Source organism: Echeneis naucrates, chromosome 14 (assembly GCF_900963305.1).
Source record: "Echeneis naucrates chromosome 14, fEcheNa1.1, whole genome shotgun sequence".
Lineage (NCBI taxonomy): Eukaryota > Metazoa > Chordata > Actinopteri > Carangiformes > Echeneidae > Echeneis > Echeneis naucrates.
In genome coordinates this window covers 17,142,715-17,164,936 of record NC_042524.1, presented here as the reverse complement: position 1 = coordinate 17,164,936, position 22,222 = coordinate 17,142,715, and the positions used below count along the sequence as shown (strand labels likewise).

At 42.6% G+C, this 22,222-nt stretch overlaps 1 protein-coding gene across 1 annotated transcript in view; it reads right to left on the bottom strand.

Annotated features, from left to right (window-relative positions):
- spns2 (SPNS lysolipid transporter 2, sphingosine-1-phosphate) overlaps positions 1-22,222 on the bottom strand; it is a 57,362-nt gene that overhangs the window by 28,286 nt on the left and 6,854 nt on the right. The window contains exon 2 of the mRNA XM_029519753.1: positions 11,417-11,482. Coding sequence (XP_029375613.1) covers positions 11,417-11,482 — 66 coding nt within the window. The remainder of the gene's footprint in view (positions 1-11,416; positions 11,483-22,222) is intronic.

Here is a 22,222-nt window from a genome sequence, read left to right as displayed (position 1 = left end):
GATTATTATGTTATTTTAGCTTAAAGTTCTGTTTTAGTTTTGCTGCTTTCTAAGCAAGGGGAAAAGATCCTGACACATATCCATGGATTTGCATGCTTGATGTGAGTTTAACTTTGAGAAGAGGCCCTCTTTGGGAGAACTAGATAAGTCAAGCGAATCAAATGTTTATGTCACTATTTTAAGTTATTATCCCACGAAAGCGTACACATTCATTTGGACCAACAGAGTGAAACACAAGAGCAAGGGTGTGGTGACACAGATAAACATTTTCCCAGGAAGCTTTGAATTCTAATGAAGCAATGTGACAGCAGCTTACTGCCAAACAGCAGTCGCAAAGAGATAAATGTTTCACATCATAGGTTGTCAGGTTGTTTATTTATGCCAAAAGCAAGGACACCGTTCCACTCTCCACATTGTGTCTTATCAGTTGGCCCTGTCCACAACGTCAGGCTCAAAAATGATGTGGCTCTATAGAAAGGTCTTCTGGTTGTAATCGACCTGATATATTAAGCATTATTTGAAATGATGATGTCTTCAACAACTTACAAGAATAAGACACCGCAAACAAAAGAAGACTCAACATGAAAGTAGAATAGATTCAAAAGCACATTGTGTTGTTTCCATTCTACAATAACCAACAGAAATGCTGCATTGTGATGTCATGGAGTGAATGTTATGATAGATGTATCACAATGCTGTGGACATGGCATGAGGATAATTTGCATGATATAAAACACATGCTGTCACTGATTCTCACTGATAAGTGATAAGTAAGATTTATAATGGTTCATCTGCTCCCAGGAAATGCCCTGTCACTACAAACACTGACTGTAAAAACTACCCCACTGTTCTCCTGTCAGTCCAGAAAATCTACAAAGGCCCAAGTGAAGACATCTGTCATACTTGGAAACAAAGCTTTCCTCCCTTTGGTATCGCTCATTTTGAGAGATCTGGTGTCTTTGCTTTAAAAAAAAAACAAAAAACCTAACATGTTCGGTTTGCTAAGTGCAGTCCGTTGAATCTTCTGTGTACTGCAAACCAAATGAAAATGGACTTATTGACAGGAAGAATGTGTTCAAATGTGTTTGAAGACATTGCAGGAAGGACAAACAAGCCATGGGTCAGAATAAGTATTCACAGGTGCTCGGTCACACCCAAAATTCTCAGTACAATGAGAACCACAGGTCTGAATAGGAAGCGCTCTTTATTCATAAGTCATTCCGCAGAGGGCTTGTTGAATTTTGTGGTTTGAAAGACCAAAATCTTTGAACAGGTAGCTGGAAAGGTGTGTTTGACAGTAAATTACCATAAAATGCTGCCTGTCTTCACAGGTCACATTCCTGCATTGACCACTATTGTTTCTCTGTTTATTCTTGTTTATGTAGTGGAACACAAAAAGGCTGCATGACTGTGTGATTTCCACAGAGCCATCAGAGATAAGACCTGGCCAATCGCCAAAGATGGAAATCTTTAATAAATTAAGTGCATATGTAAGAGGAAAGTCCAGCAGCAAGGGCCCGGTGTCTGGAGTACACCACAGATGTCGACTGTGGGTGGTTTCACTGGAGTCCAAAGGGAGGAAAGGTTTTCAAAACCTCTTTTATATGACAATAGTAAGCTTTGACTAGTTATTCCGACCTCAACTAGCTTTTACAAAACGGTGCATTTTCAAGAGAAAATGAGAAGCAAAATTAACTTTCATTATGGACACCTCAGCTTGACATGACTTAAGGCACACAGAAACAGAATAAATGGACAGAAAAGTGAATTTTTTTTCTCCTTTGTTGATAAATAAGGTGAAACCTGAACAGATTTCTTTCTGCTAATTACAGTATTTAGTGTTGGTGTGTGTAATTACGACGGCTGCAAATGACAATGGTAGCACTGCCTAGCCAACTATCTCTGAGGGATGTGGGTTACACAACAAGCCCAATAGTATCAGGTCTGCCTGACATCCTGCTTTTATCATTGGGCTTGTGTGACATATTCCTCGTTATTTACTTCACAAACATTGGCTCCCTTCTTTCATTGTTTACCTCCTCTTCAGTAATTATCAGTTCTGCACCAGCGACTTGCGTTCAGAAAGTTGGTGCAGTCAATTCATGGCAAGGACATTGGTGAATAAATGACTGTGTGAGATTGTTTTGTAATTTGAAGCTTCTTTAGAGTAAATGGATTAATCATTATTCCTTCTTATCTATTTCATTCCGTCTCGCTGGCTCTGGCTCGTCTCTTGAACTTGCTGCAGTTCTGACAGAATACATGACTGAACTGAGTTTTTCTCCACAAAGGCAACAATGACTCCCAATATCAGTCATATACAGTATGTTTCTCAGGTGGGAGTGTCAAACCTGCTCTGATGCCTTCTTCTTTGAATTCCAAATAAGATGCTGTGCATGCTTCTCACAGTTAGTCAAAGAACCAGTTACATCAATTACCTCAGTCATAAGACATTCCATACAAACACTGACAGTGTGAGAAGTCTAAAAGCAGACACAGTAACAGGTATACTGGAGACTAGGGATATCAGGAAGCGTTGCATTACTGGCACGGCGTAATAGTGGTTAGTGCTGTTGCCCCACAACAAGAAGGTTGGGGGTCTGGTTCCTGCCCTGGGGCCTTTCTGTGCAGAGTTTGCATGTTCTCCCTGTGTCAGTGTGGGTTTCCTCCCACAGTTCAAAGACACCATGTTTGGGTTAACTGGTGACTCTAAATTGATCGTAGGTGTGAGTGTGATTGGTTGTTGGTCCTGTGATGGACTGGTGACCTGTCCAGAGTGACCCCCCCCCCCCCCGCTTGGGATTGGCACGATGTAGCAGCCGATGGCCTGACCCACTGCTGAATTACAGGAACCAATTGCTTGTGGATATTTGAAACTGTCTTATTGACTAAGGATTTTAAATTATCAAGAAGCTTTTCATTCCACAGCCACGTGATCATCTATCTTAATTAATCACCACCATCATCATTTACTATCTTTCACCATCAGGGGAACGCTATGAATCAGTTAACACTTCATGGAAAACGTCTGATGGTGAATCTGTACCACAGCCTTTAATGTGTAACAGGTTGTATTGTGATAAATGGTTGCTTTCGGTGAGGGTACTGGTTCTGTAGAGCCTGTAGGAAGAAACGACTATCAAAAATAGAATACTATTACATGAAACTGCATCTCCATGGGCAGACCCCACTGAACAAACAAACATGTGCACACAAAGATGAACGCATTCACTTCTCCTTCACCTGCCACACAGCCGGAGACTAGAAACACCCTGGAAATCCAGTCCTTGCTTTGATTGGCCAGCAGAACAATACCCTGGGGCTGATTCACTCCCTGTGATTCAACGCATCTATGAATAGAGCATCAGACACATGTATGTTGAGTGTGTGTGTGTGTGTGATTGATATTCACGGACCCTGTTCGATTACATTTCCCTATGAAATACCAGTTTTCCCTGAAGAGAACACCTGTGAAGCTCAGCATCCGGCTGCGGGATACCAAATGCCCAGAAGCCCATTTCAACCTTTTTTTCCAAACAAAAAGACATTCAGACACTTTTGTGGTTGCTAATGGGAAAACTCAGTGACAGTGAATAGACAGTGATTTTGATTGAAAAGTGGGAATGCAGAGAAACAAATAAAGTAGGAGTCACACCCCTCCAAATGCAGATGTGCTCAGAAACTGTTCTGCTGCTTTCTACAGCTCATTTAAATTCCTTCTTCTGACATCAGACTTTAAAACTAAGTGTGGTTTGTTGTGGATTGAAGTGGTCCCACTTGGAAATTGTCACAAAAAGCAATACGTTTTTTATGCGTAAAAGAAAGTGAGAGCCATTGAGCTCTCAGGGATGTTTTTTTTTTTTTTGTTTTTTTTTTGCAGGTTATTGAAAATGACATCATCACCCACATGAGATGCAAACCAGTATGATAAAGTCATAAACTACATCATTGTTGTTCTACTGAAAGTCACATCTCATCTCATCTCTAAAACCTTCCTAGTCTTTGCAGGTGTGTGCTGTGGGTATTTCCCTCTTGCAGAGAAGGGGACACCGGCCCAAAGGATTCATCTGTCAGTCAGCTGCAGGGGACAGAATTAGAGGAACAGGAGAAGCACGTCCTATCTGCAGGTCTGCACATGTCTGCGGGCTGGGCGTTGGCCTTCAGTGCCATTTACTGCACAGCAAGTGTGTCACTTTGACCTGCTTACAGTGGACAAGGTGTCTAGGTGTTAATACTCATCGCCCAATAAACACGCTGCACCCACTTCTATAAATACAATTTCCATCTTCAGTGTCTGTTGATTATGATCCACCTTTGTGTCCTGCCCTTATCTACTTGCTGGAACTGGAGGTTTGAATGATGAGCACACTATGGCTGAGTAACATCTGTTAGTCAATAAAAACAGCTTCATAAATCTCTCAGTCTGGGGAGTCCTAAAGTCTCCACTATCACATGGATTTTATTTAGATGTTAATGAGTTGCCATTGACAACCTTAGCCATCAAAGGCTTCAAATAGCTTTAGAAACAACAAGCAATACACTGCGTTACTGGGTGGAGCCCTACAGTCTCACATTATTTATGATTTTGCTGCCATGATCGTTTTGGAGACACAGAGTTGTCACCAGGATGGTGTTTCCTGGACCTGAATGATGATACAGCTGTCGTTTAAATATCTGATTGTCATTACCATTAAGGTTTGGAGAGCACTGGCATTGTTGTTGGAAAACAACAGGTAACCCAACCCTGCATACCACTGTCATGGATGTCATCACACACTGAATAAGACAGGCACTGTGGTTATATGTCACCTAGAAGAAAAGCCACGCAGTCTATGATCACACACCAAATGAATGAATTCCATCTTCTGTGTGTTTGGATGAGATGCTGGCTGACAGAATCTTGACAATGCCTGACAATAAAAGAATTTCTGGTGATTGTGATATATCAGGGCCTGATGTCTTTAAAGAAACCACAGGTGTCCTGATTTTAGATGATCTTTCGCAGTTATGTTCACGCAAGAATCCACCTGGAAGTTTCCACTGAGACGCATTGGCAGAATGCTTCAATGATCCAGGATGAGACCGGAACAGCCTAATAACACAGTAACAACAGATGCAAAAACACTAGTGTCGGATTTCTTTCATCAGGTATATAGTGATTTAAATCTTTCTGTTGCAACGCTCCAAATTCTTGTGTATTTCATGTGACATTATGGTATTACCTTTGACAGTTAATTAGAATAATGTAAGTTTGCAATAATGGCACAGTAATAGCATGGCAATTTTACCACTGAATTGTGACTGTGGAGACTCTGAATCATGCATTCGTTTGCCCTGAGGAGTGCACTGTCCCCTGTGTATTATATTTAACACAAGCCTAAATGTAATGCTGTTTACTGGAGTTCTGTGCTTGTTCCTTTGTATCCATATGGAACACAATTACTCACACCGGCCTCACTCTACTTGCTGTGAAAATCCGATGAAATATGAATACCAGAAAATCAACGTTCATTACAACAGAGATAAGACGTTACATTTTATGATCGTGAGTTTGGAATAGCTGACTGAAAACAGATGACACAATTAGTCAGAGGGGAAGAAAGAAATTGTCTTCCCGGAAATCATAAAGGACCAATCAAAGGTAGTCAGTGCAATGCGTTGTGTTTGTACCATGTGCATGGTGCCAGTGGGTGTGGCACTTTGTTTCTACCGCTAATGATTAGCAAGACTGCCTTGGGAGGGTGCAACACATAGCTATTGTTTCAGTACGACACTAAAGCCAACCACTGCGTCTTACCGAAACTGAGACTTTCTCATACATCACATTTCTGCCTTCTGGATTCCCCTTCATGTGGCGCCTCAAACATTTCTACATTCCTCACATTTCTGATCCCCACTAATTCTCGAAGAAACGCATCCGCTCAGACTTCACCAGTGTTGGATTACCAGTGAATTGGCCGCAGTATGATAAATGCCACATGCAGCCTGGGAAATACCCATGCAGCCCTCCCCTTCTCGTCTCTTTCTGTCAAACTCAGCATCTAATTCCTGCGGAGGCTGCCACCAACTGCTAGCTTGTGCCAGCTTAAACCTCTTTTACTTTACTTGATCGTTTAGCTTCTCTGAGGGCCGATTGCTTGTCACTGCGGCTGCAGCAGATCTCTTACTTCTACCTGCTCAGTGTGAGGGCTGCAGCTGGGGAGAATTACACGCTGCTGCAAATGCGAAACCGGGCTGAGAGGAGTGCCTGGGAACATCATCTTTTTAACATTACCAGCACATACCATAAGCAAACACATATGGTAAGAATAAAGAGAGGTGCTCATTTTTTAACAGTAGTGAGATGTGCATTCCTTCATCTGCACATGCAATCCAGGCTGCAGCATGGATAAAAACATGCAGTTGTTTTACCCAGGGATACTCTCTGGTCGATAATGACATAGCACTGAGCTGAGATCCAGCAGCAGATGGAGGGGAGATTTTTCTTTGCTGTCATTTTCCTGCAGTAACTACACAAGAAGCGGACTTCATTCCAAGCTCCGGTTGAAATTTCAGAGGACGCAAATTGTGTTTGCATTCTTGTTTGTTTCCTTTTTCACTGGGATTAATGGGTAATGAAAACCAGCAGTGACACACACACTTACAGTACATATAGATTTCCTGTTACTCACACTAAATGAGCCAGCAGCATATCTTTGACCTTGACAATGGTAAGGAATGTATGTTTGACAAGACGGGGTGTGGAGCGTGAGTGTGTTTCTAATTGATCTGTTGATGTCATTTAGGCCTTAAAGAGTTCAGCAGCCTCTGGTGGCGTCAGGTCATCAATCATTGTTCATCCTCTGTTTCTACAAGAAGCCGTAAATATCACTGAAAATCTTGTCATAAAGGGTGGGTCCCTCCCAGTTTGCCTAAAAAGGCCTATTTTTAAACCTCTTTCACAACACCCTACCACTCCCTGCTCTGTGCTGTTTCCCTGGTCCTTAAAAATGAGGAGTGAACAGCGATCTCTGAGGACATTTACATGAAAAAGGGCTTGACAGCATGCTTGTTTAATTGGCCATAAAATCCCGATTGGATCAGCGGTCACTCTGCAGCAGTGCTATTGGTTTGTTGACAGGAAGTGAGAGGGCCAAAAGCAAAGAGAAGGGTGCCGCCAATCATCACCAGACAGCTGCCCTCCTCCGAGACATGGCCTATAAAAAATATCCTGAGATGGGGACACACACACACAGGCACGCACTGTGATGTTGATGCATCATCAGGTCATTGGTTTATTCTTGTCGCAGCAGGAGAGGGGCTGCTGAACACCATTGCAATGCAAGTATTTGGACTGAGGAATCAATAGTAGAGAAGATTAGACCTTGCTGCCGTGCATGACCAGAGGTAGGAAGACACAAAAGGTTCGTTCTTCTCCCTCCTTTTCCCTTCATCTAAATCCTATGAGGTTCCAACTGGAGTGACAACAAGGCAACAACAGCTGCTGCTGATAGAGACAGGGAGGACGTACCAAGGGATGCCAATGACGGCTAGAGACAAAATAAGAGCAGCTGTGAGTGGCTAAAACAGCTGATCAAGCACTGATAACTCAACTTCAGACTGCGTAAAAATCTTGGGCCTCCATTCAACAGTGAGAAATTCTGATTTACACTGACCATAAACCTTTACACTTAGCTGCATTTCTAAGCGAGCAAATTACAGCTTCCTGACAGCCTGAGCCACAACGCATAATAATAAGCCCTCAGTGGCAGAAACCTAGCTTCTGCTCATACATTGCTGACTTCTAAGCCTGATGTACCGGCGGAGCTCAAGCTGTAACACAGAGCACCTGTGGCCTCATTCTTCACAGCTCACATACTGGCTGAATGGTAGACTGACACCATGTTAAGACTGGTGCAATGCCAGTTGCTGTGTGTGTGTGTGTGTGTGTGTGTGTGTGTGTGTGTGTGCGTGTGCGCCTGCATGTGCTGGTGTCGTGTTTCAGACAAGGTGGGCAGCCACACACAGAACAGGGCACAGACAGTCTGTGAGCTGTTTTGAGCACTGGCTCCTTATTAAGCACCAACGTACATCCAGCCTGGCTGGCCCCAATAACTCCGCTTCCATTCTAAACCAGTGGAGGGAAATTACCATGCCAGCTCCCAGTATGAGAGATAATTCAGCTGATTAATACTTTTTTTTTTTTTCCTATTTCGCCTCAAAGAACTTAAGTACACGTTAACAGGAGGAGAAGGCCTTCTCTCAGATTTCTCAGTCTGGTTCACAAAGGGCCTCAAAAGTCCCCCCAACCAAAGGTAATACCATCCAGGTGAACCCCCTCTCCCTTTCCTCTCCTCCATTAACCTTTTCTACCCCTCAAGCCCCTGGGACATGCCTTGTTTGCAGCTGCGTGTGAGTGTCACTCACTTCAGATAGCCGCGGCCTGCGGGCTATTCTCAGTGGGAGAGCTGAGCTCAGGTTGTCCCGCTGCATTGACAGGTCTGCTGATCACAGGTGAGACCATCTCCGCTTGCTGATAGACGGACTTGGACAGCTCCAGGCTCAAACAGCATACCTTTAGCCTAACCTGACTGACAGCTATGAGCACCTCATCCTCTCACACAGACAGCTGAGACCTCAGGTCCCACACCAGGAGTGGTGCACATGCATAACAGAAATGAGCACATACCTCACGTCAATTTGTGTCGTGTAAGCTTTTTTTTTTTCTTTAATGGCTGGTCTTGCCAAATAGGAGAAATAGCTGGTGCTGCGGAGGCTGACCTTACCACAGCGTATTTTCCATGTGCTGTTCTTTACGATGTAAACACTGCAGCAACTCAAAAGGCATGGAGCTTACCAAGTCATTCTGTCACGTGAGTGTCTGTGGAAGGATGCCTCATTTTTCTGTCAGTTGGGTGAGCTTATTTTGCTTTTTCTTGTATTATTTTGCATTAACATCCTAAATCAAGCTGGGGAAATAGCATATCAAATAAAATTTGATTTTCATTTGTAAAATCAAATGAGTGAATTAAAATTGCAATATAAAAATCGGATTGCAAGCTCAGCAGGTCCAAAGGGCTCCTCATGCTCAGTAAGGCCAGTATTCCCGAAAAGCAAACAACTTGTCAGTAGGGTGTAGACATGGCATATATCATTCCAGTAGTTCTGATCAGGAGCCAAAGAAAAGGGCAAAAACATTTCTTCTTGTTTTTTTTCCAAACCGAACCAGATTAGAGTTCAAAAAGTGAATGACTCAGGCTCATGTTTGTTCGACAACTTGGATCCTGCAGTGTGCGGTCAGTGTTTTTTGAAAGCATGAGGGTGACCTGGCAGCAAAGCGAGCGAGAGAGAGAAAGAGAGAAAGCCTCAGCACACACAACACTCACTGCTTATAAAACACCTACGTGGGCAGTTCGCATTCCCAGGTGCACAAAAGCTGCTTGGCCAGAGAGAGCGAGGCAGGACAGAAGGCAGAGCCGGCCTGGCGTGCAGGTGCTCACAGAGGCAGGGATTGTTCCCTCTGGAGACGGAAACAGGGGGTTTTGGTGCACACTGTAAACATATACGTGCACACACTGACACTTTCCCTTCCAGCACCCTGATTGCATCAACCCCCTAACTTTTCCTTCACATCTAGGTTCCCTGTTCATGCCCACCAGCTCTCACACCTCCAGGCTCAGACACCCGGCATTCCTCATGTCAGTGTAAGAAAGAGGTCGCCTGGAGATCAGGGGCCAAGTGGAGTCTGAACCATGACAAGCCAAGACAGGCCAAGGAAAACTAAAGACAACGCGGCCTGCCTTTAGTCCGACCGGCTGGGTGCCTCTCTGAGACCTGTGAATGGAGACGGTGCAGAGGGCAAATCAGCTACACATGCCACTCCAATAACACTGAGCGTGAATGTTTAAGTGTGTCGGTCTAGCAGTGTGGAAAATCCAAATAATGAGCCAGTACAATCTCAATTAAGAGTGAAACTCAATTCACAGTTTCCTGTTCCTTGTTGGGATTTCATACTAATCACCTGGAAATGTGTGTATTTTTTGCAAATGCAGTCCCTGTGCTAATAATGCCCTTTACTCACATGCCTTACTAAACATTACCAGTGCGTGAAAGCAGCAGATGAAGAGGGATGATGTGGTTTAGTGCTTTCAAACACATATCTCATTTCATTTATTAAAGCTTTTGAATCAGAAAAATCATAAATCCCCCCAAAAATAAATAAAGAAGGTATATGAAAACAAAGGGAGAAGCCAAAGATGCCAGTTGCCAGTAAAACATAGATTCTCCATACCAGTGACGGGGTGGAAATGGTAAAATGGCTTATTCACTGAAAAGTCAACAGAAATTACAACACTGATGCCTTTTTCCTGGGAGATATTTTTGTCATCAACACACCCTTGAGCTCAAGAGTCCGTCTAAGAACATCAAGTGATGGACGAAACACTGAGCTCTATTCTTTCCCCCTCAAACTCAAACCTGCCTGCCCTGCCCTCAATGGCACTTTGTGTACATGTTTTAGGTGTTTGAATGAGTTTGAGGCACACACAGAGAGAAGACTGGGCCCAGTCCACCAATAGGAGGGCTTTGCATGGTATCTCCCTAAAAGGTGAATTCATTAGGGTACAGCGCAGAGCAGGAAACCACGCCCAAAGTTCTCAGACGCTCCTGGTACAGGCATCCAGACTGCCCCGCTGCCGCCACTACCACTGCTGCCTGCTGTGTGAATGCACTGCTCCGAAAACACCATCAATAGATGGTCAGATACTTTGATTCTAACAAAATCTAACCAGCTTCAATTTACATATATCTTAGGAATTATACAAACTACAATCAGATGTCCACTTTCAGTGGCTCTGAGTTCACTTCAAATTACTGTAGCATTTCAAAGGGAGTTGCAAATAAACTTTAAAACTAAAAACAAGTAGTGCCATATCTTGTCATATGAAAAGGCTCCCACTGATTTATCCAAATTGATGCTCAAGTCCTCAGAATCAGCTGTTACTGACTGACGCATCGCCACCTGAGGCAACCTCTCAGATAGAAACAGCTTTCTGAAACTGTCTTCATGCAGGAAGTCAGACCCCTTTTACTTATAGGAATTAGACTTTGGAGAGTGGAGCCCAATTTTTCATGTTTTCCCCTGAGAATACCTGACCTGTTTTCTATTTAAATCCAACATGACAGCATGCAAAGGAGAAAGATTAGAGTTATAAGTGAATAGTTTGCGGGTTGATTATGTAAATTGCTCGATAATATGCAGCATTTCTATCTGTTAATGGTTCTGTCAATATCTCTGTCACAGAAAACTTCAATTTCAGTGATTCGACATCAAACCGTCAGTGCCGCATGATGACCGTTCCCCTCACCACACGAGGAATGGGATTAGCTGCTGAGCCAACATTTTTAACATCTGTAATTACGGGATTAAAGGACTTACCTGTTTGCAACAGGCCGATTCCACTGTCTGATACATTGTAATGCCGCTGAATGTCAAGTACAACACCTGTGAAGGGGAGGAGAGGGACACATATTAATAGGTATAGTCACAGCTATCAAAACAATCAGCTCTCTTCGAGTTATGCTTTCTTTAATTCTGGCTCTATGGTGTTTTCTTGTGTCTTGAGATCACAGTAGTTTTGATGGAAACACAGTTCTCAAGGGTTCATTCACTTAACATCCCTCAGGAGCAATATAACAGCCCCGATAAGTACTCTCTTGGCTAGAGTTCAGTGCTAAACTTTAGAACGGCTGCAAAGATTTCACTGTGGTGGTGTTACACTGTATAAGAACAATCTCTACTGTTAAATTACACTTTCTGTTAAACACACAAAAAAAAACCTCATAACACACACAAACACACACGTTCCCCAGCACTAGCTCATGTAAACATCCCCAGGGAGCAGCTGCAGCACAGTGACCAGCGGTGATTTTGGCTTTGCCAGTCAACACCATCTGTGTTAGTATATCTGGTGGTTCTCAACAGTGACACAGACAAGAAACCACAAGCTCTCTCGTTTCTGTCTTCATCCAGCTACTCTACCCTCCAGAGGAAAATCGCATACAGTGCATTACTGAAGTGCATGGCACTTGGTGCCAGAGAAAGGACAGGGAACACGCATGAACGGCTGAGCATTGCCCAAGACATAGGATAAACTTTTTTAACACAGCAGGGGATCGACAAGATCAGAAGGTGACGAATAAGAGGAAGCCCTTTTTATGCTTTAAACATAATTAAACAGGAGCAACAAGTCTCATCAGGCCCTGGGATGGACTGGCAACTTGTCCAGGGTGGACCCCGCCCTCGCCCAATGTGAGCTGTGATTGGCTCCAACAGCCCCCACAACCTGGAAATGGATAAACAGTAGAAGAGGAATGAATGAATGAACGAACAAATCTACGAACAAATCATATGAGTTCAGTTCCTCTTGAGATCAGAAGCTTGGAGAAGTTTAAAGTCTTATTTTCCGATTGAAAAGGAAAGAAATTAATCCCTAAGTATCTGCGAGATCCCTGCAGCCAAGATGCAGTATGGTGAGCTTGGTGGTGCTGTTTGACTCTATGAGACTGAGGCTGGTCCTTGGAAATTGCAACATAGGTCATGAAAATGGAACAGCAGCGTGACTAACATTTTAAAAAGCTGTCTGCCGCTCTCCTCTGAGCCCAGCACACCCCTGCAGCTGAACGCAACCTGACCTCCAGATTGCACCTCTGCAACTTGCAGAGCTAAGTCATGCATAATGTCTATGGAGAATGATGAGGAAGATCTCAGCCAAAAAAACGATTAAGTAGACCTTTAAAGAATCTGTGTTGTTGAATCTGCCAACTTCTGCATTGGCGTCACTTGTCTGTTTGTCCTGAAGGAGAAAGAGCAGTTCAAGGGCAGGTGCGGGTTGAGTGACAGGGCGGAAAGACATGTCATATTCCCATTTATCTGAGTCAAACCACCTGCTCGCATCATTCAGCATTCCTGGTCAGCCTCTAACCCTAACCCTTACTCTTTTACTTTCTTTTGCTTTCACAACAACCTGGCTTTGTCTAGTGATCATCCAGTCTCGATGAAACCAGTCACCAACATCATTACAAAGAATTCCCCATAACAGTGCTCTCCCAAAACACTTTTCTCGGCTTTAATATTTGGTAACTGTATTTCATTGTTTGGCTTATTTCATGCCACATCTTCCCTCATATACCTTGAATTATTTGTCCAAAAGCAGTTGATCTGCCACCTCCTAGTCACACACTGACATCAGGTTGTCATCCCTGCAAGGCCATGGCAGACAGGTTGGCTGATAGAGACACCAACCCACCCCCCCACCAAAGTCACGCCCATTGACCACCATCCTACCTTTCAATCAGCCCGTTTAACAGTGTACTGCACAACTGCAGCTGCACATGAATTGTCTCGGAAGAAATGCATATGCACACACACACACACACACACACAAACATAAATCTGTTGGGAGGGGGATTCCTATGCCAGATGGTGGAGCGTCCCTCCTGGGCAGACTCTGAGCCCCACCCGTCTCCACTTACCACACGATTAGCAGACAATTAATAATGGTAGAGTTAGCAAAATGGCATTAACTGTAAGATTAAGGAAAGAAAATGGTGGGTGTTATCTTGTCGTTTAACCCGACCATCAAAGTACTGTATAAGCAGTTAATGAAATAAAAATAATGGTATGGTAATAATCATTACACTCTTTATTCCAGTTTCTATTGAAATAACGCTGGGAGTCAAAAACCAGCTGTGTATATTGTAGAGACTGAAGTGCAATGAGGTGTAATGATTTCTGTTAATCTGTGAGGGATTACAGGAATCATAACCAGCAGGTTCGTGTTTTGGTATCATAGCTATTATCTCTACATTCCATAAAGCCTTTTCACGATGGGAAATAAAGCTGTGTCATTTTCATTTCTCTCCCAACACTTCCTTTTCCTCTTACCTTTTTTATTTCAGGCATCAGATGCTTCTAGCTAATGAAATGACCATGTCTTAAATATAGAGAGATTCAGTGACTTATCAGACGGTGCACCGCCACAGCCCCCACCCCAGCTGGCAGTGCCCAATTCAGTTGCCATGGCAATGCCGCATGTGTACTCAAAAATATAAAGGTCAAGAGACCACAAAGGAAGACATCTCGCCGAACGGCCTTTTTCTAACCCTCATCGCAGCCAGATCCAGTGTTTCTGATTCTGCAACAGTCATCTCTCTTATTGCAGGTATTAAGATGATCCTAAATCACGCAGGTGATTATATGATCCCAATACCTTGTGTGACACCATAGCAACAGCGAAGAGTGATATCTTACACGATAGCTATGTCGCCACTGCCATTGTTACTACATGGCATACAGCCCTTGCAGATCCATTTAATTGAACAGCGTTAATGAGTTTCTCAAGTGTCAGGCCCCCGGTGATTCTGTGCGAATTTGAGCACAATGCCAAATGAGAAGCATGGCAGGAATGTGGCTTTTCCTGACAGGACACAACAATAACACCACATACTCTATGCTCATTTAAGGTAACAGCACTTACAGAGCAATGCACACTGACAGCTTCCTGGTAGGCCACTCCCTCCCTCATGTACTCTCCACTCCCCTGGTTTGGCTTTGCACAACAACCAAACAAAACAAAATATTTTGAACCAGCCTTGGGGAAATATTTCGATATTTAGTCAAGAGTTTAGATGTTTATCTAATATTCTCACTTCAGTTGCCCTTTTGCCTTTGGGTACGTTTATTAACAGACCTGTTTTGTGATGTGCAGTAGCACAGTCCAGACCATTTTCCTGACTTTATTGTGATGCTGGACTGTGCGTGCTATTTGGCCGCAGTTGCTCACTGCCGTCAAAACACAGAGTTGACACAGACAGCTGACACTTATTCCACCCTCTCATAAAGTCCGCCTTTATGACCACTTTTTTCAGCTGGGCTTGAGAAGAAATGACTCAAATTGGTGAACGTTAACAGACCACAAACGCTACATTTAGAGCGGTGAATGGTGAATGATCATTCTCCAATATGAATAGTAGTTTCTTTCAGTCTTTGCTGTTTCCATTATTAGGCTACCACTTTGCTCGTTTACTGTATGAACCCAGATGTAAAGCTCATTTTTTGGCCCTACATCATCACACATTACAAATATGAAATATTTCCAAACTGGATATATCACCACATGGGTAATTTGCTTCAGATACTGAAGGTGAATGGTGAGTGTTCATTCGCCTCAAGTTTTCAACAGCATGAGAGTATAATTGATTTAAATGAGGATACTCCATGATGCATTTGTTCAGCTTCCATGCAGTGACGCACACTGCCAGCATTGCACCCCTGAGCTAACCATATTCACACACACACACAAAAACACACCCCATATAATCACACACAGAAACAAACATAGAAACCCATCGACTTGGAGAGGACAGATTTCATATCAAATCCCCAACAGAGACCCATGGATCTCCGGCCCCTCCAGTTCTATTTCTGCTCAGAGAAACTAGGCTAAGGGGAAGAAAGAATAGCAGCTGAATGCAACAGTGATGGGTTCTGGAGACAGACACAGACTCTAAGGCAGAGGTGCGAAGAACTAGGTGGTGGCTACATCAGCTCACAGCGCTGGATTGCATTTGCAAAGCATATGTTTCCATTGTTTATATATATATATATATATGTATATGTGTGTGTGTGTGTGTGTGTGTGTGTTCCCCTTTTCTCTGGTTTCAAAATATGTGTCAGGGAGGGAGCGAGTCAATAGAGGGAAGTCATTCAGAGTGTGGCAGGCAGTGGTGAGCCGCTCTGCTGATGTGGCCAGATCATTCCACTTCAGTCCTGCAAACAGGGTGATTCCTTTTCACATCTCACCCCCATCAATATTAATAGTCAGAAAGAAAGAAGAGGAAGGGAGGGTTGCTTTCGTTACGAATCACTGAATGTGTGATTAATTAGAAGATACAGTGCAGTGAGAGCAGCAGTAGCACACAGAAGTGGCAAACTGGGCTGTAGAGCGGCTCAGACTGCAGCAGGGAGAAAGGTGACCACAAATATGCCCGACTGTGGCCGGCGGGCTCCTGACCGACTGCTCTCCTCCCTTGCAATGTGGCCGCAGTGGGCGGGGGAGAGCTTTTTCCATTCTACTTCCTTTCACTGCCACACAGAGAGAAAACGTGCTGCAGATGTATAGTGCAGTTGCATGCACAGGGAGGCTGCAGGAGGAAGAGCCCCTGCAAGAGGTGGATTCCCCAATAAAATCAGCAATAGGTGCGGAGCGTGACTGAACTAGAAAGTTCAACTCCTGCTTCTTCATTGGTGCCAAGTCAAAGCCACAACCTCAACCAAAACCATTTGGACGGCAAACTGTGTGAGAGAAATGGTGAGATTCTACTGACAGGCTCAGAGTCTCCTTTGTGGGTGCGAGAAAAACAGTTACCCATCTGAGAGCTGAGTCTTGTTGACTAAGACACCCTGTGGAGTTTTTGAGTACTTTGTTTTTGAACTGGGACATTGTTCTTTTCTGTACGTCCAAGTAGACGCTCTAAATGCACATCCGTTCAAGATCATTTACACTCTGCAGTTGGTTCACACTGATGTACAGCTGGAGGCTGGCAAGCAGACATGAATCCAAATAATCAGCAGATGCTTAAAGGGGAAGGAAATTTACTCAACATTTGTTGACAGGAAAACTCAACAGGGCACAAAGAAAAGCAGCTACTGTCACCACTAAAGTAGATCCAGTTCTGGATGATTGGCGATTATAATTACGGGTTTAGGCTGCTTGTTGAGGATATCATACACATTTTTTTTCCTTTTTTAAAATAATAATTTGTCTTCAGAGACTGTAGCAACAGTTATTTTGGCATTTAAATAGTTTATATTTTTCCTGCAAACTAGTGTCCGTAACTGACAATAAAGCTGCAGTTAAACACAGTGGAGTAGCACGGAAGCATAGCAGTTCGCGCTGTTGCCTCACAACAAGAAGGTCGTGGGTTTGGTTCCCGGCCTGGGGCCTTTCTGTGTGGAGTTTGCATGTTCTCCCTGTGCCTGTGTGGGTTTCCCCCCACCGCCCAAAGACATCATGTTTGGGTTAACCGGTGACTCTAAATTGTCTGTAGGTCTGAGTGTGAGCGGTTGTTGGTCTCTGTCTCTGTGTGTTGGCCCTGTGATGGACTGGTGACCTGTCCAGTGAGTACCCCACCCTCACCCAGTGTGAGCTGGGAATGGAACCAGCACCCCTGGCGACCCGGAAACGGATAAACGGTAGATGATGAATGAATAAAACAGTGTTTTCATTCATTTCATGGAAACTGTGTTGGCACAGTTTGGTTTCTGATAACAAGTAACAAAAAAGGAGTGAAAAGATGTATGTTGAAATATACTGAGCACAAGTGTGCATTCACGGTAGAGCACTTTGCAATAGGAAGTGTTACAATTACAAATTTATGGGAAGGAAGATAAAATTATTGTTAGCATGCCAACAGTCCAGAGTTTGAAAGTTGTCGTTGTTGGACAAAGTAGGATGGTGTGGTGTTTTAGTGCCTGATAAAGCTTTATCTGATGGATGTGTTATTCAAACTGCACTCATCTGCTCACATACATTTCTCCATTTCTGTGACTTTCACTAACGCATTTTATAGGATGTAGTTGAGTAGCAAAAGTCTAACTTAGACTTGCGCTTTCAGTTCATCTTCTTTTTGCATTTTTAAAGGTCTACCTAGGTCTATTTTAAAGAGAAACGTCTTGCTTTTTGTTACATTTTGTTGATGTTGTGAATAATACAGCCCGTCTATCAGAGGAGATTCATTAGAAATCTAGTGAGTGTGTGCGGACGAATATGCTATTACTCCAATGTAATTCAACCACTTTCAACCACCGACAGATTTCACTCTTAGCGACAACCAAACTTCAATTAACTCTAATGAAAAGGTCTGTAGCTTGTCCAGCCTTACTACTTTGATTAAAAGGATTTTTTTCATTTAATTATCTTTCACTAATCAAAAGCCTGAATTCAGCTGGAAGGCCACGATGCTTTAGTCTCAGCCAGTACGTGCTAAATATTTGATGCTGGCGGACAGGATGCATAGTGAAGCATAAAGGGGCCAGACTTAACCTTGCTCATCAATAATGCACCCAGGTGGTAGCCCACTTGTTCATATGAGATAATTCATTAGATGTATGGAGAAAGGATGCAGTGAGTCGAAGGTATTTCAGATCAGATGAGACTGTTACTGCCTGGGGATCTCCGTGAGCTGCACTCGCTCACACTAGCAAGTGCTGCATTTGAACCTCACCTGTTATCATGCATGGTCCTTGAATGTGCACATACAATTTTCAAAAGAATCCATGCTAACCAATGCAAATCAGAGCCAGAGAGAGATTTAAAGGGTGTACATACGGAGTTGCCTAATGAGAGCATAGACATTTAAATAAGCACACATAAAATACTGAAAGGTTTATACCATTGAAACATCATCTCATAATAATCACGAAAACAAGAACAATCCAGAATGATATTATACCTTTTATAATATAAATAATGACACATGTGCAGCCTGAAATATCACCTTGGAAGCAGCAGTTGAGGAGCAGGATGAAATAATGAGCTTAAGTTGTCAGACAGTTGAGATGTCAACCACAGGGCCACACACCAGCAATCACACATACACTGATGCGGCTGCGCTCAGCACGACACAGCAGTGTTAACCGTCTGATTTTAACCTGTTAACATCCTAACATTTGCCTATTAGCATGACAGTACAAATTTAGCACATGAGTCAGTCATCAGCGTCACACGCGAACAGCATCAACACCCATACACGCACAATGCCACGCTCCCTAACAAAAACATTTGTTATGTCAACATTAGGACAAAAGGCAGGTAAGAGTTTGCCTACATTACTGCGTGTAAGTGGATGCGTGGGTGTTCATACCCAAACAGGGAGCCAACAGTAATCCCAGTGCTTTTTACATAACAGTGGTGAGGATTACAGTCATTATGTATTGTTTTTAAATGAGATTTAATTTCTCATCTCTCAGTTCCTCCTTTGGTTTCGCTGTGGTTTTAAGAGGATGAGATGAATCCACTATAGAAGGCAGTTTCATTCTTATCATGAACTGTACACCAACACCAGCTTTGTTAGATGAGTTTGTTTAATGATATTTATACAAGAATTGTGAAATTGCTGGCAGATAAAGGATAATTCTATAAAATGCTGCTGACTACTTGATACTTTACCCATCTGCTTTTAAAAATAGAAGATATAAATCTCTGTGCTCTGTCTCTGACACCTGACTCATCTATTTTACTTGACTTCCCCTTGATTCAGCCGCAGTTTTAGCCCTGATGCATAATGATGAGCAGTCAAAATGACTGAATACACCTCAGCACTTTTTTTGCATAAAGACAAGTACATAATGACCCCAAGCCCATGGTAAAAATATGACTTTTATTTTCAGCTCAATTTAACAACAAACATCTACAGCGAAGCAAATCTGCACAATTACACTGCTTATGCTCCGTAACCTGAAGAATTCAAGCCAATATCTATGGCTCCTCTTTTCGGGCTCATCAACGTTTTAGGGTTTTAACAATACATTATTTTGGCAGGAGTTTGTTTAAATTGATTGACTATTTTCACTCTTTTGTGAAAATGACAAAAAGGTCAGTATCTTTTAGATCCTGTACTTCAGTAGCTGACCTAATGCGATGTCTCTGCCACTCCTGTCCGGTATAACTGGCTAATTAATGCTATAATGACTCCTTCCTGGAGCTTGTAGGCGGATACTTTTTCAAGGTCAAGGTGAGCTCTCCACATCTACACACACTGCCCATGATGTGCAAAAGCAACCAGCCAATGCCACTCCCATGCTGTGTCTTCACAATGATCTTTACACACTGATTTTTAACATAGTACATACTCAGTTATGGGGATAAAGTTTTTTTGCATACTGAAAAGAAAGATTTATTGTTATTTTTAATGAGATTATAACTGTGAGCTCATTCCCAATAATGTCAAGTCCTCCAACTTAAAAGATCATACAGTGTTGCTTGCGTGTATCATGGGAGGTAGTGTTTTGTTTCTATGGTAACATTAACAACCCTGCCCAGGTTCTTGATTGTTTGCTTACTACTTGGTTAGGAAATAATCATAGTTTGAGTTTACACAAGAACTTTCTTAACATTAGAGGACATTTGTTGCTTTGATTGCAATAGTAAACATGCATCTACGGTTGTGGAGGTCAGGCATAAAATTGTTAAGATTAAACATATAGATGTATAAAGTAGCTGCTGAAAATGATCAACAGATGACCTAAACATCCTTCTATCTCTGCCTCCTAATTTGGACTTTGCTGCAATTTATACAATTTCATGTGACCTCGTGATAATTAGTTATTATTAAAAAAAAAAAAACATTGCACATTACAGTACAATTACAGTAAAACATAGCTATGGGTTGTAATAAAATGACTTAGAGGATTTGTCAGTCATCAGTTGTGACTGTGAGGTGAGTTTAAGTTGTTTGTGTTGGAAAACAAGCCAAAGCATTTTATGTTTCTCTGTAACTTCCTCCACATACCAGGCTTGTTTCATTAAAATCTAAAGCATAGTACACAACTTCAGGGCAATTGTCAGTATAGTTCAACAATGCATTGTTGAACTATACTGACAATTATGCATGAGCTTTGTTTTGTTGTGCTGCCAAGACACTACCATCAACGCTCTGAATGGTAACATGGCCAACTAAAGTTGGCTGCAATTTTGTCCTGAACATCACTCAGCTAAACTACCATAGAATTTTATGCCACAACTACCACTTTCAGAAACCCATTCTGCCAAATTGTACAATGCTACATGGCCAGTGTTATAAATAAATGAGATCAAAATGTGATCTTTTTGAAGTGGTGTGGTGACAGGCTGCCTGCAGAGTTATGTATTTAACCATTGAACAGTAAACTTTTGGGGTGCAGAGGAACCAAAAGAATGTCGTAATCATCCACCTAATCCTTCTGGAATATAAAAAACACCTAAACTGCCCCTGTCATCATCTCGTAAACAAATTTTCACACACTAGAGAAATAAAAAACACAAGTGCAGCGTTTTTTGTTGTTGTTGTTTGGTTTTTTTGCCTACTAATCAAACAACTACCAAAATTCCCTGAGGACTGCAATGATGGGGGAAAATAATTTGATGCAGCCAGTCTGTTGCCCAACCTGACACAAATGCTTACATGTGTTTTTCTTTACCTCTAACCCAGGGTATAACAGAAAGACTTGACAAGGATCAGCACCCTCATTCAACCTCAGCCCTTCCCACAAACGCAGCAATGCATACGCCAAACACAGTAATGAAAATCCAGCTACAATCTCATCCAACACGACAGATACCCCCAAATCGGATCAAAAAGGGAGATGAGGAAATATCTGAGCTAAAGCACAAGCACACAGAAGATCTTATCCAGGTCTGGATTGATGGATATAAAATATTGGCTAGTCCTTCTGCCAAGCTCCACTAGTTACTCAATCAGAGGCAAAGCTTTTTCAAATAAAGGGGTGCTGTAAATAAGCACTCTGAACATTAGTTCAGCAGCTGTGGGAGCTTCCAGGAGCTTCCAGGTAATATTGCTGCGAGGTGCAGGTCTGCTTTCACAACCGCTGGGTTTAACTTGTGCTGCAAGATGGTCAATATTAGTTTCCAAACCTCTCAAGAGCTACTTGTTAATGTGTCAAAGAAAATCCAATTTCTTTGTGTCCTAGGACATTGCAGTTTCATCACTTGTAACAAATTCCAAGCTTCTGTTGTGTTGATCAATATCAAACTCCAGGTGTTCTTCACAAGGAAACAAAATAGATTGTATTTTCCCCTATTCCAATTTCTTTATGGCATGTCGGTGGTCTCAGCTAAAGCCTCAAGCTCAGGTGTGTGTGTCGAAATGGGTTTGTGTTGCTGAGTGTTTGGGGAGGCTGGAGGAAAGGGAAATTTACAGTGTAGTCTAAGCAGTGAAAAGGTCAGTTGTCTGACTAAAAAAAAGGTTACATGGTTTATATTGTTCTGCCATGGACGTATCAAGTATTGTTTTCTCAGTGTTAGAAAATTGCATGTTCTTATAAACTCCACAACACTGCTGCTCCATCCTTTTCTGGCTAATATTTGCTGTGATTATTGGAGGGAATGTAGGGAGTCAAGAATTTGTTTCCTATCACATATTTGCAAGCAGGGATGAACTGTTATCTGACAGCGTGTCAAACACA